This window comes from Coccinella septempunctata, chromosome 7 (genome assembly GCF_907165205.1).
Source record: "Coccinella septempunctata chromosome 7, icCocSept1.1, whole genome shotgun sequence".
NCBI classification, from domain to species: Eukaryota; Metazoa; Arthropoda; class Insecta; order Coleoptera; family Coccinellidae; genus Coccinella; species Coccinella septempunctata.
Window position 1 is genome coordinate 2,933,956 of NC_058195.1, and position 27,813 is coordinate 2,961,768.

Genomic DNA, 27,813 nt, shown 5'->3' on the forward strand with positions numbered 1-27,813 from the left:
ATTCATTCATTCATTGCTGTATCCCGTAACCGGGAATAAATCTACAAAAAGACATAAAAAAAGAACAGACTTATAATATTAGGGCTACTTGCGAGTGTGTGCCCTCCTGTGACTGAAGAGACCCAACCGTGACCTACAGATCCTTCCACACTCCGGGCATGGATAGTCACCAACCAGATCTGGCCGCCGCTGTATTCTTCTCGAGTCTCCATTATAACTGTACACCATAGACCTCCACTGTGACCTGCCTAACGCTCATTGTTCCCAGTTATGATTGGCATTAACTGATTTTAGGGATTGATGCAGTATATCCTTAAAACGCTTATACTGGCCTCCTGGTTTCCGATCTCCCTCTGTGAATTCGCCATATAGAGCTATTTCGGGGAGTCTTGTGTCTTGCATCCTCAGAATGTGGCCGCTCCATCTGAGTCGGGCCCTCGTTACTTGAGTCTAAATTGTTGTACAACTCGCGCGTTGCAAGACTTCTGCATTCGAAACTTTGTGGAACCATCTGATGTGCATCATCTGTCTTAGATGACGTTGTTGCGTCTGTTCGAGCTGTTTAATATGTCGCCTGTAGGGCGTCCAGCTTTCGCTTCCGTAGAGGAGCGTTGGGAGGACCACTGCTTTGTAAACAGCTGTCTTAGTCTTCAGATTGAGGTCGTGATTTTGAAACACTCTATCCTTTAGCTTCCATTAAAGTCCTCCTATTCGTCAATTTTACATTTCACAAAGTTGCTCGAATCTATTCAAATGTTTCAGGCGAGAAATAATCACTTTCTACGTAAACAACGTCATGAACGGTCATGGCGTCTGGGACAAGCTCTCAGGACGAGTTACACCGTTCAAAAAGACCGTCCCCTTGGGGTGAAAACGATGAACCCCCGCGTGAAATTCACCGGATTTTTCCCGCTTGACAATTGCATCAGCCTTCCCGGAACGCGTCTTCATTACGAAATCCCGGACAGCATTGAAACAGGCAGTTTCAACGCTTCGAATTAGAAAAGAATCCACTCGGTCGAAAAGACAAAGGCATAGTTAGCAAATTAAAAACGGGGCGTCGTCGCTAATAGGCGCCATTTACACCGGTCGCGCGTCCGTCTCTTCCATTTTCCTTTGTCCGAATCCGGGTACCGCGGACGAAATTACATTTTTGTACGTGCATGCTCGGCCGCCGGCTTTGATCCGGCCTTCCTGCGGGACCTCCGAATTCCGAATTCGTCGTAAAATGGAAACTTGGCTCTGGTCGAAGTTCGGCCTTTCGTCTTGCGGGCATTTCCACCAGAGCAATCGATGAGACGTCGTCGTGGAAGCGATCTCGTGGAACGGATGTTCCGGGCTCTGGCTAGGGCGTTATCTTTTCCTGTGGAGAGGGTCTGTTGAAAGGAAGAAGGAAGTCTTGTATCATTCACCATTTCTTTCAAACGTAGTATTTCCTCATATTCTCCGACAGGTGGTAGTCTCGAAGTCTTGGAATAAATTCATTCCCGAATTCATTTCCGAATCCATATATACAGGATGAGTCTTTGACTCATACAGATATTTTGACAGTAGATTCTTGAGGTCTTAATAAACACATTTTACCTTTACAATTTTTTTCGAGTCGGCTCGGTTTAAAAGATACAGACTGTTGAAAAAGCAGTGGTGGCACAATTCATTGTGAAAAATCAAAATGGCTATATCTTTTTATCAGGGACGAATCGAAAAAAATTGTAGGGGAAAAAAGTATTTCTTTTGACCTCAAGAATCCAGGGCCGTTCCTAGGGTATAGGCCGCCTGCGTCAGCTCGAGATTTTGCCTACACATATTATAATTGAAGACATGGAGAAGTTAAAACTGTGATTTATTTCCCAAAACACTGATACTAGAAAGAATCAAATTGCATATTCCCGATCTACGACCTCGAGTTAGTCAGTAAAATGACCCTTGTCAATATAGCTAAATGAATAATTTTTTATTCGCTGGTAAACACAAGGAGCAGACGAAATTCTACGAAAATTTTTTATTCTTCGGATTATATCGACCTGGGTCATTTTCTTGACTAATTCGAGGTCGTTGATTACGAATATGCAATAAGATTCTTCCTAGGATCAATATTTTTGGTTATAAAACAATTTTTGTGAAAAATTTCGAAAAAATTGGTCAATTTTGAGGACCTGTAGCAGCCAGAAAAGTGGCACTGGACATATGCTGATTTTTTTGCTGATAGATTGATCCTTTTCAAACAGAAAAATCTAACTTTCATTCACTTTGGGCGAACAGTTGAGATTTTATGATTTTTTTCGCGAAGGTCCAAAATTTCGAATTTTCCATCGACCATAACTTGAAAACTAATCCTTTCAGCAAAATTCTGTTTGCATATTCGTGATCTACGCCCTCGATTTAGTAAATACTCAAGTTTTGGCGGAAATTCGGAAGATCGAAAATTTTTCCAATTTTTCCATACATATGTATGGAAAAATTGCGATTTTTTTGAAAAAATTTTTTGGTCTCCGATCGAAACCAAATTCATACTGTCGACTAAGTCGGGGGCGAAGATGACGAATATGCGAACGGATATTTTTTAAAAAATTTATTTTTCAAGTTATGGTCGATGAAAAATTGGAAAATTTGGACCTTCACGGAAAAAATCATAAAATCCGAACTATTCGCAGTAGATGAATGAAAATTGAAATTTTCAACTTGCAGAAGATCCATATATCATCAAAAAAATCAGCGTATGTCGAATTTTCTTTTTCTGACTGCTACAGCTCCTCAAAGTTGACCAATTTTTGCGAAATTTCCCACAAAAAGTGATTTATATCCTGAAATACTGATCCTACAAAAAATCTAATTGCATATTCGAAATCAACGATCTCGAATTAGTCAATGAAATGACCTGGGTCTGAATATTAATCTCGATATTAATTCTTCTTTTTTTTCCAGGTGAGTTCACAATAACCGACTGCAGAATTGGTTAGTATCGGATGAATATTTTCCCATTGACAATCTACCGAAACTGTATGGGTAAAATGCCTAAGCATGAGCTTGTTTGATGAGCAATCAGTGAAAAAAGTTGTTTCACCCCCACCTATCCCCAGCTCAAGCTGAAATCTGACCCCATATTTTTGCAAGACCCACTTAAAAATCCCCTTATCAGTCACGAACATCAGAAGCGTTAGAGTTTCCCAACGGTCCGCTCGTTTTTACAACTAACGCCACCGTGATAAAAGACTTCATTATGTTTTTTCGACAAGGTTCCAATAAAAACATTGATTCGACGAATAGGGATAAAGAGTAGCGAGGAAAATAATGCTTGCTATGAGAAAAATTGATTCAAACATCCATTTCTTCACCTTCTCTCTCGGCCCCATCTACACGGTGAGCCTTAAAACTGCGATTTCCTCAGAGAAGCCACGGAAACGGAAAAAATTCTGCAAGGCGGCACGGTGTCGCCTTGATTTCCGCAATGAAAACGATCATACCGTTGCACTCTGTTCGTGTAATCCACAAACGTGTTTCCACATATGATTTCTATAAATAACTCGGAGTGTTTATAAACATCCGCTGGCGTTAGCGAAGAAGGCAACCCTGCGTCGACCGTTTTCCAAACGCGACGTTCGAAATTCGCGCTGTCACCCCATTGGTCGACGAGCTGGGTTGCCAAGTCGGTCAGCCCTATTCTTAAATTCCATACAATAAAAAAAAAACTGAAAGAATCCTTCCTTTGTTATGCCTGTAAAGAATTGTACATAACGAATAACATAATACCCCAACTTCTTGCCTGGCCTCCAGTTTCCATTCCGAAATTGACGTTTCAAACTGTTAAAAATTTGTATCTGTAAAGAACACCCCCCGAAAAACGCCCCCTATTTCTGCGGAAAACTGGGTTCATCCGGCAACGCCGCAGACGATAGCGGCGCGACTCGCGCCATAGCGAAGGGCGGCGATAGCGGCCGATCGTCCGTTGTGGCGCCCGAGTACGTGCACAGTCAGTGCTGTCGAGCAGCGGACATGATAGCGTCGTCCCGTTACGGACTCTGTTGGTTGCCTAATAACAGTGTTCTCGGTGTTCAGCACGGCGGCGACGTGGGCGTGAGCAATCACCACCAGCAGCGGTATCACGGCGTGAACGCGACCTCCGCCAAGTATTTCGGCAGACTGGTGTGGAATCAACAGTGTTTTTTGACGATAGGACAAACGCAATCGTACACCGCTCCGTATGTCGGATTTTGGAATAGTTTCGCTATCTTTCAGCCTACCACGCAACCCTTTACTATGGAAACAAGGTATTTTGAGTTGTTGTGTATGCCTTTGATACGCGTTCCCGCCTCCGGTAGCTGATGGTGGAGGGAAGAGGGTTGAGATGGAAGAATTCCCGATGTTTTGGTCGCGTTGACACGAGAGTTTAGCTTCGACCAAGAGCCTTGCCCAAAATAGCAGAAAAAGTCATTACCTTGCGATAAAATCTAAAATTTGAAGAAGCAATACCATCACTATAGAAAATCGTCTTAAAAATTGGCGCAATTTACCGTTGACCAAGAACCTTGCCCAAACCACAGAAAAACTCATCACCTTTCGATATAATCCAAAATCTGAAGAACCAATACCATCACTGTAGAGAATCGTCTTAAAAATTGGCGCAATTTACCGTTGACCAAGAACCTTGCCCAAACCACACAAAAACTTATCACCTTTCGATATAATCCAAAATCTGAAGAAGCAATACCATCACTGTAGAGAATCGTCTTAAAAATTGGCTAAATTTACCGTTGACCAAGAACCTTGTCCAAACCACACAAAAACTTATCACCTTTCAATATAATCCAAAATCTGAAGAAGCAATACCATCACTGTAGAGAATCGTCTTAAAAATTGGCGCAATTTACCGTTGACCAAGAACCTTGCCCAAACCACACAAAAACTTATCACCTTTCGATATAATCCAAAATCTGAAGAAGCAATACCATCACTGTAGAGAATCGTCTTAAAAATTGGCTTAATTCACCGTTGACCAAGAACCTTCCCCAAATCACACAAAAACTCTTCACCTTTCGATATATTCCAAAATGTGAAGAAGCAATAACATGGCTGTAGAGAATCGTCTTAAAAATTGGGGCAATTTACCGTTGACAAAGAACCTTGCCCAAACCACACAGAAACCTATCACTTTTCGATATAATCCAAAATCTGAAGAAGCAATACCATCACTAGAGAATCGTCTTAAAAATTGGCTAAATTTACCTTTGACCAAGAACCTTGTCCAAACCACACAAAAACTCATCACCTTTCAATATAATCCAAAATCTGAAGAAGCAATACCCACACTGAAGAAATTGGCATAATTTATCGTCTGCTTCTTCGTGTAGATCCTTCAAAATTGCATAAAAATCAAATCCGAACCCTTAAAATTATGTGAAATTATGTGACCACACCGATCAGATTGGTACCAAGAAAATGAAACCACCCAGACGTACAAGTTTTCATAAAGCATCATGAGAAAATCAGTAGTGGCAACCTCTTTCCTCATGTTCATGATTAATAAAAATCAAACACAAAGGCCTCTCTTGAAAGGAAACTCGAAAGACCAGTTGTTCAATTTGTGTGGAGCGATTCTTCATTGCACAAGCTATACGTGTACAACAGAGTCAGAATAAGACTGGCAAACATGGCTCCTATATGTGTAGGATGTGGTTTACATTTTTAGGAACAGTTTTTGGTGTCAACACCAGTTCACCATTCGTAACTACGTTGCTATGGTAAACGTTAATATAAAGTTATGAAGATTGCACAAAAATTTCATCAACTGGCCTCAAATAGTTGATGTTTTGGCAAAAAGTAGACCCTGTATTTTCGACATCTTGCATTTCATCTAGGACCTCCTTTCGTCTTGTAAAAATAACGTCTTCCTTGCCTATACAAAACACCTTGATAACTGAAGGCAACACAAGAAAGAGTATTGCAGCAAAACTTCGTATTTACATTCTCTTCTAAAATTGCACCAAAGAAAACACTGACGAATTGGTGATATTTACCTTGTTTTCAACCAACGAATTCGGTCAGTACGAGAATGAGATTCTCGAGAAATTTTTGGCAGTTCTCAACATAGTCCTCTATCAATTAGTCTGGAGCACATCCTGACCGTCGAGTTCAAATGGAACCCAATCCACTTGATGCAAAAGTAACTTGCCGCCAAATGGAGGCCGCAAAAATTACAGTATCGCTGTAATAAATTGCTGTAGATGGATGCCAAATGAAGGAGTTGCATTTTGAACGAACGCCAGACCGATGACTCAGCTATACGCTTTTGTAGCGTCGTTTATTTCCCGGAAAACGGGAGAAAAATTTCCTATCCGCATAAATACGTGATTATCATCCATTATCTCGATGAGTTCCACTGGAATAAACAATGAATTGAATACTCGAGTTGACGTTCTTCTTGAAGCTGGACGTCTGGATGTCCCACATACCAATATCCATTGGATTGAGATCTGAGAATCTTGGAGGCCATTAGATCAAATCACGTCAGTGATCTGTTCGGAAATACTCGTTCAAGTTGGGTTCCAACATCAGTTGCTCGATGTTGCTTTGTCCCATCCTTCTGGTGCCATATTTTTGACGTATTCGACAATGTGTGACTTCGGGGTTTCGCGAAATTTCCATAGAAAGAAGAAAATGTCAGGGTATATTACAGGGTCGATTGATGATGAAAGATCTGTCGATGCCATTCGTATACGTGACGTACACTACAACGGATTTCTCGGCTCCCCTCTGACGTACCCCATCGTATACGAAAATTCCCACAGGAATAATGGGATCTTCGGATATACCCGCATGACGAACGGTTCGGAGTGGAATGAATTGTTCGGTGGTCTTTTCATTCATCACGACGTCCAGTATGCAAATTGGGAATATAGTGACTTCTGGCTAGGATAACGTCTGTTTGATGGATAAATTGAGAGGGTATTTCTCGTCACCAATGATACTCTTTCGATTGAAAGGTTGGTCAGTTGGTAGTCGAGTGAGAAAAAATGGAGAACATATCCCACCAGGGAACACAGCAACATATATTGATTCCCAGAACATAAAAAATTCTGAAGACTAGCTCCTAGATTACTTGAATATCATTCCTTCACATGGCGCAACATGAGATTTGTGGGCAGGGGCGTTGTCCTGCAAAAACGAAACACCTTTGGATAGCTTTCCGAGTCTTTTCCCTTAATTTTTTTCCCGTAGAGTGGTCAGTGATGTCGAATGGTAATCTCCGGTTATTATTCTACCCTTATCCAAAAAATCAATCATGATTGCTCCACGGCAATCCCAAAAAACTGAAGCAAGAACTTTTCCAGCAGATTGTTGGACACGAAACTTCTTAGGTCTTGGAGAACCAGAGTGTCGTCATTCCATCGATTGCTGCTTTGTTTCTGGATCATAGAAATGTACCCAAGTCTCTCATCCATAGTAACAATTCGGTTTAAGAAGTCTACATCGTTTTCAAATCGAGCAGAGATCGAACGCGATGCTTCTACCCTTGCACGTTTTTGGTCAACATTAAACATTTGGGGATCAATTTTGCAGCAATTTGTCTCATGTCCAAATTGACGTAAACTGTAAGATGAACGCGTTCGTATGAAATATTCAGTGCTTCAGATATCCGTTTCAGCCCAATTCGACGGTCTGATAAAATCGTGCCATGAACTGCATCGATATTTTCGGGGACTGACACAGAAACAGGCCTTCCCGATCGGTCATCATCTTCAATGGAAAATTTACCTCTTTTGAAGCTTGCAGTCCAATTTTTACGGTCGCATACGCAGGACATTGATCACCAAGGGTATTGAGCAATCTTCGTAAATCTGCTTACCTCTTAACCCTTTTAAATACAGGTACTTGATGATGGCTCGATACTCCAATTTTTCTTCTTTCCTGTTCTTTCTTTTAATTTATTGCTTAACTCTGGTCTACTTTTTTGACCTTCACAATGACACTTCTAATGAGTTATTGTTCGATGCTATTGTAACGCAATATTTTTTTTATGCATGGAACTGGTCCAGGCCATAGACATAGAGACATGGACTGTGCCTTCCCTTTATATCTATGCATGAAATACGGTCAAAAAAGTGACAGAGAGAAACACACGTCGGGCATGCAGTTTTCTTTTTCTAGAATTTTGATTGGTCCACACTCACTTTTATGTGAACAAAAAAGAGACAGGTAAATGCCCGACGATCATTTCTCTCTTTCTATAAAAAAGACAATTTCATGCTGACATTGCTCAGTCCATGTCTCTATGTCTATGGTCTAGGCTAACTAGTTATCAATACATCCTCGCATATACGAGAACTGCTAAGGATTGCTCCACTGCGTCTTCAAAAAAACTTTTTATTTTTTACATAGATTAATCACCGTTTCAGTAGTGTATCGTTTCCACACCCACGAGACAAGTGTTCTCTTGTTGTCTCGGGCGAAGATACCGAAAAGTAATTATTAGGAAATTAGGGATTTAACAATGAAGGAGAAAGGTCTTTGTTCGCGATAGACAACAAAGAAGACTATTTATGCCTCCCGCATTGTTTCTTCGCTCGCACGGTATCCCTCTCCTCGTAAGAGAGGATACAAATTCGACGACGATAGAGAACAATATTACGAGTTGAATCGAATCGTAAGAGGTTCGAGGAATTGAACAATTTTCCAGTGGTGTTCTCTGTTTATCTTGGCGGCTAACCACATCCCGTTTATCGTAGTCGGCCCGGTTGATAGGAGACAGAGATGACTGATGCGGTATCTTTCTTATTCGTGGAATTGGAATTTGTTTCGTCCTATTTAGTTCCCGGCAACACAATACGGTTTATCTGCGTACGATACGAATGAAGAAATTATGCCTGTTGGTTTGAAACGCCCAGAAAATGTTCATTAATATTCTCGATCTCGAAATTTCCCCGATCTTGTCGCCAAAGTTGAATTGAAAAGATGGTGTTTTGTTACGTAGCGGAACCAAGTCCAAATTTTTCATTCAAGCGTCAAATTAGCGTCGAGAATGTGAAACAACATGTTGAATGTACAGGCTGGGCAATATTCGTTGTCTACTGGGGGTATTTCAAGAACTATAGGAGCTAGAAGGAAAAGGATGAATCCAGGGAGTCTCCAAGTTACCAGAAAATTTTATCTGAAATGAAAACGTGAGATAAGTTTCGAAAACTGCATGAATAGTTCTAAAACCATCCTGAAATTCATAAATGGAACAATGATTAACCAGATGATTTATACTGCCAAGTGTCCTTGTCCCTTAGAGTCGAATTGTGGAAAGAGTTGGACCATAAGGGTTTACCCGACTTCAGTATTGGAATATTTCCTATTAACGAGAAAATGTCAACGATGTCAAGAAGTTGCACTTCTTGGAGGGACTTCGTTAACCGTCGACATCTCCAAATTTAATCTATGTATATGCATAAATACAAAAAACAACTCTCGAGATCTAAATCCTCAACAGCTTCGCACTTCTACGGTCCGTTTTTCACCGGTTCACGATTAATTCAGGCAATTTTCCCGCTTAATCATCAAGTCGTAAACTTCTCAGGTCGGGTTCAATTCCCGTTGAATATTTCATCGTCGGTCGGGGCGTCTAGGGCGGTCGCGACGCCTCACCTCCAGGTCACGATATCCGACGACCTGGTTCTCGTCTTCGCCCACGTGAGTTCCCTACCGGATAATTTAACGGTGTGACGCATCGTATTCTCGACAACCGCCGCCGCTAAAGACAATCGGGCAAATTCTCATTTCCTCGAAAAGTAATTACCGACGCCGCTGGCGCTACGCGCCGTAATGATGTCATTTTCGATAGACGTAACGTGCGACAAGAGACAGATCGAGAGATTTATGCTCGCAATTCCTACAGCTAGACATCATTTACACAGCGTTTCACGCAACGCGTCCCTTAGAAATTATATGAAATACCTGCACTATTTTTTGACACAGGAATTTCCCTTTGAATCTTTTCGAATTAATCCATTTACACCCTGTATAACAAAATGTGAGGATCATCCAGGTAAGAAGGAATTTTCGAACCACTCTTCAGAAGAAATCAGAAGATGGCTTTGACTGAGCACCTCTTTCCCCACTAAAAACCGAAACTGACGTCCATATGGAATCGTAAAACGATTTTCAGCCTCTAAATTCGTTGAGGGAATCAAAAGAAGGTCCGGCGTTTTCGTTGACCCATCTGAAACACAAGTTTGATCTGATTGGCAGCGAAATTTTTATGTTCCCAACCAGTGTAAGCTCTATACCAGGATATATTGAAAAATTCTTAGCCTACTTAGAACCAAACAAAATTTCAATGTCAAAATATTTTATTACTCAACATATTCTCTTCTTGATTGGAAACATTTATTACAGCGAACCTTCAACGTCTCTAAACCTTCCAAAAAAAATGTTTCTTCTTGCTCTGCAAACCACACCTCCACAGCTTTTATTACCTCCTCGTTGGAAGAAAATTCACGACCTTGTAAACATTTTTTCAGTTGAGGAGAGAGATGATAGTCGGATGGAGCCATATCTGGTGAACAAGGGGGGTGTTCTAGAATTTCAAACCCCAAATCACTAATTTTTGCATGGCAACATGAGATTTGTGTGCAGGGGAGTTGTCCTGCAAAAACAAAACACCTTTGGATAGCTTTCCGCGTCTTTTCCCTTTAATTTTTTCCCGTAGAGTAGTCAGTAATGTCCGAATAGAAATCTCCGGTTATTGTTCTACCCTTATCCAAAAAATCAATCATGATTACTCCATGGCAATCCCAAAAAACTGAAGCAAGAACTTGTCCAGCACATCTTTGGACACGAAACTTCTTGGGTCTTGTAGAACCAGAGTGTCGCCATTCCATCGATTGTTGCTTTGTTTCCGGATCGTAGAAATGTACCCAAGTCTCATCCATAGTAACAATTCCGTTCAAGAAGTCTACATCGTTTTCAAATCGACCACAGATCGAACGCGATGCATCTAAATTGGAATAATTCCTCATATCTCGAAAATCACATGGGTTTAGATGTTGCATGTTTGTTTCTGGAATGTTAGGTACGTTGTTTCAGCTTGAAACCCCTCGTCTCATCCTATTTCGTTTTCCGTTACTTGTTGTGGTGGTGGGTAGTCAGCCAGCACACACAGAAACACGATGCTTCCTCTAAAGTCTAAAGGGACGACACATTAAACTTCCTCTGGCGTTTGTTGGGTTTCCCCGATGATGGGAACTAACACTTCGGTATGCGGTAGATATAGTGGACGGACAAAGGAGGTCAAGGAACTCTGCTTACTTTGTACGTTAATATGGAAAATGGTAATGGGATAGCACACCCTCATTGTCGAGTCACAAGACGGTTAGTTTGTAGTATGATATATTGAGATCATTTCGGATTGTTTTCCCCAAAGTTTCGGCATGCATTCGCCAACCGTCAGGGAATTTCCCTGTTTTTCAGCTGGAGGAAAATCAGTTCAACTTCACTCACCTGAAGATGCTATTGTGATAGCGAAAAACATGTTCATGATATGGAAACCATTTCAACTGCTGCTCAATCCACTTTTCCTGGCTCATTTCAAAGACAATCAAGTAGATTTGTTGCATTGACCCTCTAGAATTCCTGATTTTTCACCCTCAAAATAGGTCTGGGACATTTTAAGAAGATAACTTCGTTTACCCCAGCCTTCACTAGAGGTACCCCTCGACAAGAGGTACAAGTTTTATGGTCTGGCAAGAGACAATCGACCATCTTAGTAGTAGTATGCCCCGACGTGTTTCTGAGTACAAAATACGACATGGGGATCCAACACATTATCAATGTTACCCTTCGTTCCAACTGTTGGATTTTTCTCAAACTCTTATCGATTGCTCACATGACCGTTTGAATGCAGAGGTCAGGAAGAAGCAGTTGGAGTCATCACAGATCTGATTTCTGTATATCTGATGATAGATAGTGTAACCCATAAGGTCGTCCACAGAATATCTAGTGAAGGTACAGGTAGATATAGAGCATAGGTTCTCTCCAAACAAGTACATCAACCTAGTTCTTAAAAAATTTAGCATTACGAAAGCACTGAACTCCCTATGGCATCGACTCAAAGCTGTTATGGCAGTACCAGTGGAAACTCAAGGAAATAGGCAAGAACAACAAGATCTATTTGGTCTGGAATCACGCAAGAAAAGAGCACAACCGTAACTTACAGGCCCAGGGCCTTTCTGTGGTATAGAAAAATGCACCTATGAGAAAGAGCCTCTGGAGATGGAAGAAGCCAAAAGAGAACACTCTGGAGGAATCTACCATGAATGAATCGATCTAAAAATTCCCTTCGGGATTCTGAACCTGCAAGATCCAAGAAGTATTTGGATCTGAGAGTAAGGATGAGGTACGCCTCCTCACTGGCTTCCTCACAGGACATTGTCGCTTTAGGAAGCATTTGATAAGTGTAGGAGGATTGGGGAAAATGAGAAAACTACTGTTCACCTGGTTACAGAATGCCTTGCCATTGTAAGCCTATACAAGGCATGTCTTAGACGAGAAACTTGTAGGAGGAATGAGGGCTTCAAGTAGCCCTGGAGTCCATTGGAACTGTGGACCTGGAAAGCGAGCTGTAGATGGCGCAGTTGTGATGGGATGGACAACAGACAATCTACCTAAACCTAAGACATATAAGAATACAAAAATTTGCTGTAATAAATACCTTAACACTGGGTGTTCCGTCTTCGACGTCACATAGCAGATAAAATTGTCTCTTTCGATAACATCCTCAGAGACCGCACCAGCTGTTCCAATGCGGTACGATCATGTACGAAAATAGTCCGCGATCCTTGGATGCCTACGCTAGACAATTTACGGAGTTAATTTCGAAACGACATTCTTGGGAGATTTCTGGTGCATTGGTCTCTCAGCCGGCAATGAGGTATTTATAATGCCTACACGTGTTCAGTACGCTCCAGCGTCTACGCTTTGTGTGCGTAGTACGTTTCTGTGCTGTGAGTGCGTGTGCGATGATGATGGAGTCTGTCGACCTCGTTTTTTTCTACCTTCCGACTTGATTTTACTTCATGCATGAGTTCCCTAACCACGCTCTTTGTCTGCCAGCTCGAGGACGTCTAGTGCTCGTTGGTCTTGTACCTTTTTGTAGACGTGGATCGTGTGTGTTATTAGCGGGTAAGGGGTGGGCTATGCAGTCGGGGAAAAACGTTCTTCGACGAAAATGCTCTTTCAAGCTGGGATTATTTGATGATCATACGTGAAACGTTTTTAGATTTCGAAGGTCGACGATGATCGAAGACATTTTTTATAGAAGAACGCAAACCATAAATGTTTCTGCATTTTCTGGTTGGAAACTGTAAACTTACTTGGAAACTTCAACATTGCGATTCTTTATAAACTTTCGTCGATTCCATTTTTAATTGATTTTGTTTCAGAGATTGAGAATGAAAACCCTAAAAAGTTTATTAAGAAATGCAGAATCCTCCCAGAATAAATTTCAATCGATTTCAACATTGCGATATCTAAGAAGTATTTTGATCTGAGAAAGAATTAGTTGAGGGGTTCAGAGCTGAAGTGAACCAAGTCCATGCATCCTAGTTTTGAGATGAATGGCTTAGAAGTCACCAATTAATTGAAAAGTGACTCCATTCTAAAATCAGTTGTTCTCGATCAATTCTTGTGATCAAAAGTTTTTCTTTCGCTTGATTTTCTACACTCGATCGCTATGCAACGCGAAACACGCAATTTGACCCAAGAGGAATGTGCCCAAGCGGTAGTTTTGCGAGAAGAAGGGTGGACATACACAAGAATTGCAGAAAGGTTTGGAGTTTCCCATACAAGTGTGTCCAGAATGCTGCAGCGATTCAGAGAGACAGGTATGAATGTCCGAAGACCAGGACAGGGTAGACCACGGGTAACAACTGCCATTCAAGAACGTTACTTGAGAGTTTTTTCGTTGAGACAACGGTTTGCAGCCGCTCGCCCCCTTCAAATTCAGCTTGAGCAAACTCATGAGGTGCAAATTAGCACTCAGACAATAAGGAATCGCCTCAGAGAATATGATTTAAGGCCTCGTGTCGCGGCAAGAGGCCCAGCTCTTACCCCAGCCCATCGAAGGGCGCATTTGGATTTTGCGAGAGAGCATATCCATTGGGAAGAGGCCGATTGGGAAAGAGTTCTCTTCACAGATGAGTCTAGATTCTGCCTCTACCATTGTGATCGACGTTCCCTTGTATACAGACGTCCACATGAAAGATATGCTCAGTACAATTTCCTGAATACTACTGGTTTCGGGGGAGGATCGATTATGGTATGGGGTGGAATATCTTTGACTGCTCGCACAGACCTAGTGGTAGTTGATAATGGAGCTACGAGTGCTGATAGGTATATAAGGATTATTCTTGAAGAGCATGTAGTGCCATTTGCCGCATACATTGGTACCCAAATATCCTCAATCTTAGGTGTAGGGATTATCAACCCTAAATTCTTAATAGGGAATAGAGGGTGAGCTAAACCTCAATTGGAAGACAATAGTATTATGTAGAGGGACATATCGTCTTCCCTATGAAGAATTTAGGGGTGATAGCCCCTACACCTAGGGTCGTGGAGATTTCTACTTACAATTCTGCTCAAAATATGTCCCCCTCCGAATAAAAATCGACCTGTTCCTGCATCTTCTCTGAAATAATCCTTGTCGCGACATAATTGGCCTGGCAGTTTTCGAATCGTTACCCTGTATAGCTCGGCCTGCAGATCGTGCAATTTCCACGACCCCCAGCAGCCGTGACCGCCTACCGTGGCACGCCCTTCTCAGCTCCTCGGGCGTCGCGAAGAAAGTAAAATCGCCGGCGAAGGCAGACACCATCCTTAACGAAAACAATGTACCATACTCCTTTGTCTCTCGAGCTCTCACGAGCTCGAACTGGACCGTAGAACCCGTTTCCTCGAAAAGATCTGAAATTTCAGACCGCATTCCTCCGGGGTGCAATTCTCAAGGAGAAAAGTTCAAAGCGGCTCTTTCCGATCGCCGGGAATATTCGGATGTAGAAACACTTTTTAAATTCGTCATATTTGCTACTTTTTTGATACAAGAAGCTCCGGGATTTACTCGGGCGTCGTGGAAACCTAGTGAATTTCGAAGATTAGATTGTAGAAAGAATAGAAGGTTTTATGATGTATGCACTTTCAGCGGTGGGGAAAGCGTCTGCAGGTTCTCTAAGATGTAAAAAAAATCGTCAGGTGTACATACTCCAGCGTGTCAGATTAAGATACTGTTTATGCCCTACGTGTCTCTGATAATAAATCCATGTTAATCTGACAGTTTGCGTGGTGGGACTGGCCGTACGGAATAGTTGAAAATGGTTGAAAAAAAACTGTCTTCGAGCGTGTCAGATTTTAGAGGATATGCTGATTGGACCCAAAGGAAGCTACTTTTTAAAAGACTGACAATTCGGATGTGACGCAAGGTCACAGCGGTTGAAAATGCAAAAATCGTTACTTGTACTTACTCGAACGTGTCAGATTTTCATACAGATGGTTAATCTCGGTGTTTCAGATGTGTTGACACCCATTAATCTGACACTAATCAGATAGGTTTTCTTAATCTGACAGTTTGAGATGATAACAAGGCATTTTTTTTAAATATCTCCCTTCCTGTACCTCTAATCGTTTCTGTATTCATTATGAAAGTTGTTTATAATAAAATTCTATACAACTTTTGTCTGAAGCAATTTTACATACTCTTAACCGTTTTCGAGTTAGAGGGCGATGAAGGCGGGGAGCTTAGCCACACATGCGGAAAGCCAAGGTCAATCTGGAAACCCAGTCTAATGTACATTCATCGCCATATATCTCGAAAACGTCTGATCGTAGAAAAAATTGTTTCGGACAAAATTTGTAGGAAATGTTATGATCTACAACTTTTATGATGAATGCGAAAACAATTTGAAGCCCAGGAGAGGAGATAATTAAAAAAAAATGATTTTCGTGACCTTTAAAGCCAATTTTTTTTGTTCCGGCTTGCTGAAAGTGTCAGATTATATTTTTTCCGTTATTCTTGAATCATTAGCTTCAAAATGAGGGAAAAAGCCACCGCGCACGAGAATCTACAAGTGACTTTTTCTCCGCAACTTTTGCGCCCTCCCACATATTTTCGTAACTCTTAAATTGTCAGATTAAGACAATATCTACTTTTCAACATGTAATTAACCACATATATCTTAATCTGGCAAGCTCGAGTATTTACAATGATAGTTTTTTTTTACTATTCTTACAGGCTCTCCTAGACAATTCCCCCTCTCTATATACAGGACTGATTTTTGGTAGAGGTACTCTACAGGGTCCAAAGTATCTCCAGTTACATTAATCTGACACGCTCGACTAAATCCCGAATTTTCCTCTTGGGCTCCCCAACTATAGGAACAGGCCGGTAATTTCCGACCATTTAACGGAGGAATTAAACTCGTCATCGCTTCATCACTTCCGAATCGATAATAATGGACAAGAGGACCAATTATCGTCCGAAGGTATTGAATTCTATCGCACCACGCCAGGCTACATCCAATATTCATAACGCGTCTCTGTACATCTACCGTCCATTATATTATTATATGGATATATGGAGCGCACAGGAAGCCGCGCCCTCTACAGATGGCGCTGCATCCGACGTCTACGCGCCCGTATGGTATCGTGGGGTGGCGTCGTTCGTCACTATTAAGTCTTAATCCGGAATTACGACATCTAGCGCAATAATGCCCAGATACGGGCTGACGTCGCCGTTGGTTGGCTCACGGCGGTGATATATGAAAGGGGTGGTGCGATGGGGATGTTTATTGCATTGAAATTGATGCCGAGACGTCGTCTCGTACTGAACCGTTGAATACATACAATTATATTGTGGTCGAAATTGATTTTTGTGCTGGGGTTGAAGCCTTGGTAACGCTGATTACAGAACCGGAAGTCTCGACTGGATCGGAGGAATATAACAGGAGATATCGCAGATTGAAGATTTCGAATGCGAGATGTTATACATATTCTGATAAAGAAATTTTTCTAATGATAAATCTGAGAAGTTCACCCATCTCGACGCAACCGTTCGGTCTTGAGGAAGTTTTAATTGAACCCAATATTTTGGGAATTTTTCGAAGGTCAGCTTTCGAGTAGTTTTTCTTCCAGGATAATTATCGCAGATCTAAATGTGATACATATTCTGAAAGAGCAACTCCTCTAGTTGAAAATCTGAGAATTTCATCCATTTCGGCACAACCGTTCGGTCTTAACGAATTCTCAAGTGAAATTTGCACTTTTTGAAAAATGCCATTTCCAAGATGAAAATCTAAACGAAGAGATAGTCTTCCGAAATTGCCCGCAATAGATTCAGCGTGTTCGAAAACCTATATTTTCATACCAAACTTTCCAATATCTGACACTGTTTAGGAGAAAATTATTTTTTTTGTTTTTCCACTTTTCATTTTCGAGTTGACTTCGAAGAGCTCTCTAGGGTGCAATTCTCTATTGAATCATCAACTGTTTGGTTTTCTAGAATCCTAAAAACAAATTCTATGCACTCCATATCCTAAGACAGTAATAGAACATCCTGATTTTCAGGCAGAGTAGCAAATATGTCATTTTAGGGGGGTCTAACCCCTTGCTCATTTTTGACCCAAAAAATCGAGATTTTCGAAATCGAGTTTTTGTGCTAGAGTGAAAGCCTTGGCAACGCTGATTATAGAACCGGAACTCCCAATTGGATCAGACGAGTATATTAGGAGATATCGCAGATTGAAATTTGCAATTTTTGAAAAAATGTAGTATGAGTAGTATTTTAGGGGGGTCTAACCCCTTGCTCATTTTTGACCCAAAAAATCGAGATTTTCGAAATCGAGTTTTTGTGCTAGGGCGAAAGCCTTGGCAACGCTGATTATAGAACCGGAACTCCCAATTGGATCAGACGAGTATATTAGGAGATATCGCAGATTGAAATTTGCAATTTTTGAAAAAATGCCATTTCCAAGGTGAAAATCTAAACGAAGGGAGATAGTCTTTCGAAATTGCTCGCAATAGATTCAGCGTGTTCGAAAACCTATATTTTCATACCAAACTTTCCAATATCTGACACTGTTTAGGAGAAAATTATTTTTTTTGTTTTTCCACTTTTCATTTTCGAGTTGACTTCGAAGAGCTCTCTAGGGTGCAATTCTCTATTGAATCATCAACTGTTTGGTTTTCTCGAATCCTCAAAACAAATATTATGCACTCCATATCCTAAGACATTAGTAGAACATCCTGATTTTCAGGCAGAGTAGCAAATATGTCATTTTAGGGGGGTCTAACCCCTTGCTCATTTTTGACCCAAAAAATCGAGATTTTCGAAATCGAGTTTTTGTGCTAGAGTGAAAGCCTTGGCAACGCTGATTATAGAACCGGAACTCCCAATTGGATCAGACGAGTATATTAGGAGATATCGCAGATTGAAATTTGCAATTTTTGAAAAAATGCCATTTCCAAGGTGAAAATCTAAACGAAGGGAGATAGTCTTTCGAAATTGCTCGCAATAGATTCAGCGTGTTCGAAAACCTATATTTTCATACCAAACTTTCCAATATCTGACACTGTTTAGGAGAAAATTATTTTTTTTGTTTTTCCACTTTTCATTTTCGAGTTGACTTCGAAGAGCTCTCTAGGGTGCAATTCTCTATTGAATCATCAACTGTTTGGTTTTCTCGAATCCTCAAAACAAATATTATGCACTCCATATCCTAAGACATTAATAGAACATCCTGATTTTCAGGCAGAGTAGCAAATATGTCATTTTAGGGGGGTCTAACCCCTTGCTCATTTTTGACCCAAAAAATCGAGATTTTCGAAATCGAGTTTTTGTGCTAGAGTGAAAGCCTTAGCAACGCTGATTATAGAACCGGAACTCCCAATTGGATCAGACGAGTATATTAGGAGATATCGCAGATTGAAATTTGCAATTTTTGAAAAAATGCCATTTCCAAGGTGAAAATCTAAACGAACGGAGATAGGCTTTCAAAATTGCTCGCAATAGATTCAGCGTGTTCGAAAACCTATATTTTCATACCAAACTTTCCAATATCTGACACTGTTTAGGAGAAAATTATTTTTTTTGTTTTTCCACTTTTCATTTTCGAGTTGACTTCGAAGAGCTCTCTAGGGTGCAATTCTCTATTGAATCATCAACTGTTTGGTTTTCTCGAATCCTCAAAACAAATATTATGCACTCCATATCCTAAGACATTAATAGAACATCCTGATTTTCAGGCAGAGTAGCAAATATGTCATTTTAGGGGGGTCTAACCCCTTGCTCATTTTTGACCCAAAAAATCGAGATTTTCGAAATCGAGTTTTTGTGCTAGAGTAAAAGCCTTAGCAACGCTGATTATAGAACCGGAACTCCCAATTGGATCAGACGAGTATATTAGGAGATATCGCAGATTGAAATTTGCAATTTTTGAAAAAATGCCATTTCCAAGGTGAAAATCTAAACGAACGGAGATAGGCTTTCAAAATTGCTCGCAATAGATTCAGCGTGTTCGAAAACCTATATTTTCATACCAAACTTTCCAATATCTGACACTGTTCAGGAGAAAATTATTTTTTTTGTTTTTCCACTTTTCATTTTCGAGTTGACTTCGAAGAGCTCTCTAGGGTGCAATTCTCTATTGAATCATCAACTGTTTGGTTTTCTCGAATCCTCAAAACAAATATTATGCACTCCATATCCTAAGACATTAATAGAACATCCTGATTTTCAGGCAGAGTAGCAAATATGTCATTTTAGGGGGGTCTAACCCCTTGCTCATTTTTGACCCAAAAAATCGAGATTTTCGAAATCGAGTTTTTGTGCTAGAGTGAAAGCCTTGGCAACGCTGATTATAGAACCGGAACTCCCAATTGGATCAGACGAGTATATTAGGAGATATCGCAGATTGAAATTTGCAATTTTTGAAAAAATGCCATTTCCAAGGTGAAAATCTAAACGAACGGAGATAGGCCTTCAAAATTGCTTGCAATAGATTCAGCGTGTCCGAAAACCTATATTTTCATACCAAAATTTCAAATATCTGGCCCTGTTTAGGAGAAAATAATTTTTTTTGTTTTTCCACTTTTCATTTTCGAGTTGATTTCGAAGAGCTCTCTGGAGTGCAATTCTCTATTGAATCATCAACTGTTTGGTTTTCTCGAATCCTCAAAACAAATTCTATGCACTCCATATCCTAAGACAGTAATAGAACATCCTGATTTTCAGGCAGAGTAGCAAATAGGTCATTTTAGGGGGGTCTAACCCCTTGCTCATTTTTGACCCAAAAAATCGAGATTTTCGAAATCGAGTTTTTGTGCTAGGGTGAAAGCCTCGGCAAAGCTGATTATAGAACCGGAACTCCCAATTGGATCAGACGAGTATATTAGGAGATATCGCAGATTGAAATTTGCAATTTTTGAAAAAATGCCATTTCCAAGATGAAAATCTAAACGAAGGGAGATAGTCTTTCGAAATTGCTCGCAATAGATTCAGCGTGTTCGAAAACCTATATTTTCATACCAAACTTTCCAATATCTGACACTGTTTAGGAGAAAATTATTTTTTTTGTTTTTCCACTTTTCATTTTCGAGTTGACTTCGAAGAGCTCTCTAGGGTGCAATTCTCTATTGAATCATCAACTGTTTGGTTTTCTCGAATCCTCAAAACAAATTTTATGCACTCCATATCCTAAGACATTAATAGAACATCCTGATTTTCAGGCAGAGTAGCAAATATGTCATTTTAGGGGGGTCTAACCCCTTGCTCATTTTTGACCCAAAAAATCGAGATTTTCGAAATCGAGTTTTTGTGCTAGAGTGAAAGCCTTGGCAACGCTGATTATAGAACCGGAACTCCCAATTGGATCAGACGAGTATATTAGGAGATATCGCAGATTGAAATTTGCAATTTTTGAAAAAATGCCATTTCCAAGGTGAAAATCTAAACGAACGGAGATAGGCCTTCAAAATTGCTTGCAATAGATTCAGCGTGTCCGAAAACCTATATTTTCATACCAAAATTTCAAATATCTGGCCCTGTTTAGGAGAAAATAATTTTTTTTGTTTTTCCACTTTTCATTTTCGAGTTGATTTCGAAGAGCTCTCTGGAGTGCAATTCTCTATTGAATCATCAACTGTTTGGTTTTCTCGAATCCTCAAAACAAATTCTATGCACTCCATATCCTAAGACAGTAATAGAACATCCTGATTTTCAGGCAGAGTAGCAAATAGGTCATTTTAGGGGGGTCTAACCCCTTGCTCATTTTTGACCCAAAAAATCGAGATTTTCGAAATCGAGTTTTTGTGCTAGGGTGAAAGCCTCGGCAACGCTGATTATAGAACCGGAACTCCCAATTGGATCAGACGAGTATATTAGGAGATATCGCAGATTGAAATTTGCAATTTTTGAAAAAATGCCATTTCCAAGATGAAAATCTAAACGAACGGAGATAGTCTTTCGAAATTGCTCGCAATAGATTCAGCGTGTTCGAAAACCTATATTTTCATACCAAACTTTCCAATATCTGACACTGTTTAGGAGAAAATTATTTTTTTTGTTTTTCCACTTTTCATTTTCGAGTTGACTTCGAAGAGCTCTCTAGGGTGCAATTCTCTATTGAATCATCAACTGTTTGGTTTTCTCGAATCCTCAAAACAAATATTATGCACTCCATATCCTAAGACATTAATAGAACATCCTGATTTTCAGGCAGAGTAGCAAATATGTCATTTTAGGGGGGTCTAACCCCTTGCTCATTTTTGACCCAAAAAATCGAGATTTTCGAAATCGAGTTTTTGTGCTAGAGTGAAAGCCTTGGCAACGCTGATTATAGAACCGGAACTCCCAATTGGATCAGACGAGTATATTAGGAGATATCGCAGATTGAAATTTGCAATTTTTGAAAAAATGCCATTTCCAAGGTGAAAATCTAAACGAACGGAGATAGGCTTTCAAAATTGCTTGCAATAGATTCAGCGTGTTCGAGAACCTATATTTTCATACCAAACTTTCCAATATCTGACACTGTTTAGGAGAAAATTATTTTTTTTGTTTTTCCACTTTTCATTTTCGAGTTGACTTCGAAGAGCTCTCTGGAGTGCAATTCTCTATTGAATCATCAACTGTTTGGTTTTCTCGAATCCTCAAAACAAATATTATGCACTCCATATCCTAAGACATTAATAGAACATCCTGATTTTCAGGCAGAGTAGCAAATATGTCATTTTAGGGGGGTCTAACCCCTTGCTCATTTTTGACCCAAAAAATCGAGATTTTCGAAATCGAGTTTTTGTGCTAGAGTGAAAGCCTTGGCAACGCTGATTATAGAACCGGAACTCCCAATTGGATCAGACGAGTATATTAGGAGATATCGCAGATTGAAATTTGCAATTTTTGAAAAAATGCCATTTCCAAGGTGAAAATCTAAACGAACGGAGATAGGCTTTCAAAATTGCTTGCAATAGATTCAGCGTGTTCGAGAACCTATATTTTCATACCAAACTTTCCAATATCTGACACTGTTTAGGAGAAAATTATTTTTTTTGTTTTTCCACTTTTCATTTTCGAGTTGACTTCGAAGAGCTCTCTAGGGTGCAATTCTCTATTGAATCATCAACTGTTTGGTTTTCTCGAATCCTCAAAACAAATATTATGCACTCCATATCCTAAGACATTAATAGAACATCCTGATTTTCAGGCAGAGTAGCAAATATGTCATTTTAGGGGGGTCTAACCCCTTGCTCATTTTTGACCCAAAAAATCGAGATTTTCGAAATCGAGTTTTTGTGCTAGAGTGAAAGCCTTGGCAACGCTGATTATAGAACCGGAACTCCCAATTGGATCAGACGAGTATATTAGGAGATATCGCAGATTGAAATTTGCAATTTTTGAAAAAATGCCATTTCCAAGGTGAAAATCTAAACGAACGGAGATGGGCCTTCAAAATTGCTTGCAATAGATTCAGCGTGTCCGAAAACCTATATTTTCATACCAAAATTTCAAATATCTGGCCCTGTTTAGGAGAAAATAATTTTTTTTGTTTTTCCACTTTTCATTTTCGAGTTGATTTCGAAGAGCTCTCTGGAGTGCAATTCTCTATTGAATCATCAACTGTTTGGTTTTCTCGAATCCTCAAAACAAATTCTATGCACTCCATATCCTAAGACATTAATAGAACATCCTGATTTTCAGGCAGAGTAGCAAATATGTCATTTTAGGGGGGTCTAACCCCTTGCTCATTTTTGACCCAAAAAATCGAGATTTTCGAAATCGAGTTTTTGTGCTAGAGTGAAAGCCTTGGCAACGCTGATTATAGAACCGGAACTCCCAATTGGATCAGACGAGTATATTAGGAGATATCGCAGATTGAAATTTGCAATTTTTGAAAAAATGCCATTTCCAAGGTGAAAATCTAAACGAACGGAGATAGGCTTTCAAAATTGCTTGCAATAGATTCAGCGTGTTCGAGAACCTATATTTTCATACCAAACTTTCCAATATCTGGCCCTGTTTAGGAGAAAATAATTTTTTTGTTTTTCCACTTTTCATTTTCGAGTTGACTTCGAAGAGCTCTCTGGAGTGCAATTCTCTATTGAATCATCAACTGTTTGGTTTTCTCGAATCCTCAAAACAAATTCTATGCACTCCATATCCTAAGACAGTAATAGAACATCCTGATTTTCAGGCAGAGTAGCAAATAGGTCATTTTAGGGGGGTCTAACCCCTTGCTAATTTTTGACCCAAAAAATCGAGATTTTCGAAATCGAGTTTTTGTGCTAGGGTGAAAGCCTTGGCAACGCTGATTATAGAACCGGAACTCCCAATTGGATCAGACGAGTATATTAGGAGATATCGCAGATTGAAATTTGCAATTTTTGAAAAAATGCCATTTCCAAGGTGAAAATCTAAACGAAGGGAGATAGTCTTTCGAAATTGCTCGCAATAGATTCAGCGTGTTCGAAAACCTATATTTTCATACCAAACTTTCCAATATCTGACACTGTTTAGGAGAAAATTATTTTTTTTGTTTTTCCACTTTTCATTTTCGAGTTGACTTCGAAGAGCTCTCTAGGGTGCAATTCTCTATTGAATCATCAACTGTTTGGTTTTCTCGAATCCTCAAAAGAAATATTATGCACTCCATATCCTAAGACATTAATAGAACATCCTGATTTTCAGGCAGAGTAGCAAATATGTCATTTTAGGGGGGTCTAACCCCTTGCTCATTTTTGACCCAAAAAATCGAGATTTTCGAAATCGAGTTTTTGTGCTAGAATGAAAGCCTTAGCAACGCTGATTATAGAACCGGAACTCCCAATTGGATCAGACGAGTATATTAGGAGATATCGCAGATTGAAATTTGCAATTTTTGAAAAAATGCCATTTCCAAGGTGAAAATCTAAACGAACAGAGATAGGCTTTCAAAATTGCTCGCAATAGATTCAGCGTGTTCGAAAACCTATATTTTCATACCAAACTTTCCAATATCTGACACTGTTTAGGAGAAAATTATTTTTTTTGTTTTTCCACTTTTCATTTTCGAGTTGACTTCGAAGAGCTCTCTAGGGTGCAATTCTCTATTGAATCATCAACTGTTTGGTTTTCTCGAATCCTCAAAACAAATATTATGCACTCCATATCCTAAGACATTAATAGAACATCCTGATTTTCAGGCAGAGTAGCAAATATGTCATTTTAGGGGGGTCTAACCCCTTGCTCATTTTTGACCCAAAAAATCGAGATTTTCGAAATCGAGTTTTTGTGCTAGGGTGAAAGCCTTGGCAACGCTGATTATAGAACCGGAACTCCCAATTGGATCAGACGAGTATATTAGGAGATATCGCAGATTGAAATTTGCAATTTTTGAAAAAATGCCATTTCCAAGATGAAAATCTAAACGAAGGGAGATAGTCTTTCGAAATTGCTCGCAATAGATTCAGCGTGTTCGAAAACCTATATTTTCATACCAAACTTTCCAATATCTGGCCCTGTTTAGGAGAAAATAATTTTTTTTTTTTTTCCACTTTTCATTTTCGAGTTGACTTCGAAGAGCTCTCTGGAGTGCAATTCTCTATTGAATCATCAACTGTTTGTTTTTCTCGAATCCTCAAAACAAATTCTATGCACTCCATATCCTAAGACAGTAATAGAACATCCTGATTTTCAGGCAGAGTAGCAAATAGGTCATTTTAGGGGGGTCTAACCCCTTGCTAATTTTTGACCCAAAAAATCGAGATTTTCGAAATCGAGTTTTTGTGCTAGGGTGAAAGCCTTGGCAACGCTGATTATAGAACCGGAACTCCCAATTGGATCAGACGAGTATATTAGGAGATATCGCAGATTGAAATTTGCAATTTTTGAAAAAATGCCATTTCCAAGGTGAAAATCTAAACGAAGGGAGATAGTCTTTCGAAATTGCTCGCAATAGATTCAGCGTGTTCGAAAACCTATATTTTCATACCAAACTTTCCAATATCTGACACTGTTTAGGAGAAAATTATTTTTTTTGTTTTTCCACTTTTCATTTTCGATATGACTTCGAAGAGCTCTCTAGGGTGCAATTCTCTATTGAATCATCAACTGTTTGGTTTTCTCGAATCCTCAAAAGAAATATTATGCACTCCATATCCTAAGACATTAATAGAACATCCTGATTTTCAGGCAGAGTAGCAAATATGTCATTTTAGGGGGGTCTAACCCCTTGCTCATTTTTGACCCAAAAAATCGAGATTTTCGAAATCAAGTTTTTGTGCTAGAATGAAAGCCTTAGCAACGCTGATTATAGAACCGGAACTCCCAATCGGATCAGACGAGTATATTAGGAGATATCGCAGATTGAAATTTGCAATTTTTGAAAAAATGCCATTTCCAAGGTGAAAATCTAAACGAACAGAGATAGGCTTTCAAAATTGCTCGCAATAGATTCAGCGTGTTCGAAAACCTATATTTTCATACCAAACTTTCCAATATCTGACACTGTTTAGGAGAAAATTATTTTTTTTGTTTTTCCACTTTTCATTTTCGAGTTGACTTCGAAGAGCTCTCTAGGGTGCAATTATCTATTGAATCATCAACTGTTTGGTTTTCTCGAATCCTCAAAACAAATATTATGCACTCCATATCCTAAGACATTAATAGAACATCCTGATTTTCAGGCAGAGTAGCAAATATGTCATTTTAGGGGGGTCTAACCCCTTGCTCATTTTTGACCCAAAAAATCGAGATTTTCGAAATCAAGTTTTTGTGCTAGAGTGAAAGCCTTGGCAACGCTGATTATAGAACCGGAACTCCCAATTGGATCAGACGAGTATATTAGGAGATATCGCAGATTGAAATTTGCAATTTTTGAAAAAATGCCATTTCCAAGGTGAAAATCTAAACGAACGGAGATAGGCTTTCAAAATTGCTTGCAATAGATTCAGCGTGTCCGAAAACCTATATTTTCATACCAAAATTTCCAATATCTGGCCCTGTTTAGGAGAAAATAATTTTTTTTGTTTTTCCACTTTTCATTTTCGAGTTGACTTCGAAGAGCTCTCTGGAGTGCAATTCTCTATTGAATCATCAACTGTTTGGTTTTCTCGAATCCTCAAAACAAATTCTATGCACTCCATATCCTAAGACAGTAATAGAACATCCTGATTTTCAGGCAGAGTAGCAAATAGGTCATTTTAGGGGGGTCTAACCCCTTGCTCATTTTTGACCCAAAAAATCGAGATTTTCGAAATCGAGTTTTTGTGCTAGGGTGAAAGCCTTGGCAACGCTGATTATAGAACCGGAACTCCCAATTGGATCAGACGAGTATATTAGGAGATATCGCAGATTGAAATTTGCAATTTTTGAAAAAATGCCATTTCCAAGGTGAAAATCTAAACGAAGGGAGATAGTCTTTCGAAATTGCTCGCAATAGATTCAGCGTGTTCGAAAACCTATATTTTCATACCAAACTTTTCAATATCTGACACTGTTTAGGAGAAAATTATTTTTTTTGTTTTTCCACTTTTCATTTTCGAGTTGACTTCGAAGAGCTCTCTAGGGTGCAATTCTCTATTGAATCATCAACTGTTTGGTTTTCTCGAATCCTCAAAACAAATATTATGCACTCCATATCCTAAGACATTAATAGAACATCCTGATTTTCAGGCAGAGTAGCAAATATGTCATTTTAGGGGGGTCTAACCCCTTGCTCATTTTTGACCCAAAAAATCGAGATTTTCGAAATCGAGTTTTTGTGCTAGAGTGAAAGCCTTAGCAACGCTGATTATAGAACCGGAACTCCCAATTGGATCAGACGAGTATATTAGGAGATATCGCAGATTGAAATTTGCAATTTTTGAAAAAATGCCATTTCCAAGGTGAAAATCTAAACGAACGGAGATAGGCTTTCAAAATTGCTTGCAATAGATTCAGCGTGTCCGAAAACCTATATTTTCATACACAAATTTCAAATATCTGGCCCTGTTTAGGAGAAAATAATTTTTTTTGTTTTTCCATTTTCATTTTCGAGTTGACTTCGAAGAGCTCTCTGGAGTGCAATTCTCTATTGAAGCATCAACTGTTTGGTTTTCTAGAATCCTCAAAACAAATTTTATGCACTCCATATCCTAAGACAGTAATAGAACATCCTGATTTTCAGGCAGAGTAGCAAATAGGTCATTTTAGGGGGGTCTAACCCCTTGCTCATTTTTGACCCAAAAAATCGAGATTTTCGAAATCGAGTTTTTGTGCTAGGGTGGAAGCCTTGGCAACGCTGATTACAGAACCGGAAATCTCGATTGGATCGGAGA

General features: G+C 39.6%; 1 protein-coding gene across 2 annotated transcripts in view; it reads left to right on the forward strand.

Annotated features, from left to right (window-relative positions):
* The window catches only part of LOC123316356 (protein gustavus), a 196,845-nt gene that overhangs the window by 70,764 nt on the left and 98,268 nt on the right, over window positions 1-27,813 (forward strand). Inside the window, exon 1 of one of the 2 annotated variants that reach the window (XM_044902394.1) lies at window positions 3,981-4,268. The exons of the other annotated variant lie outside the window; for it this stretch is intronic. Coding sequence (XP_044758329.1) covers window positions 3,994-4,268 — 275 coding nt within the window. The 5' untranslated portion in view covers window positions 3,981-3,993. Of the gene's footprint in view, window positions 1-3,980; window positions 4,269-27,813 lie in introns of those variants that run through there. 2 annotated transcript variants of the gene reach the window in all.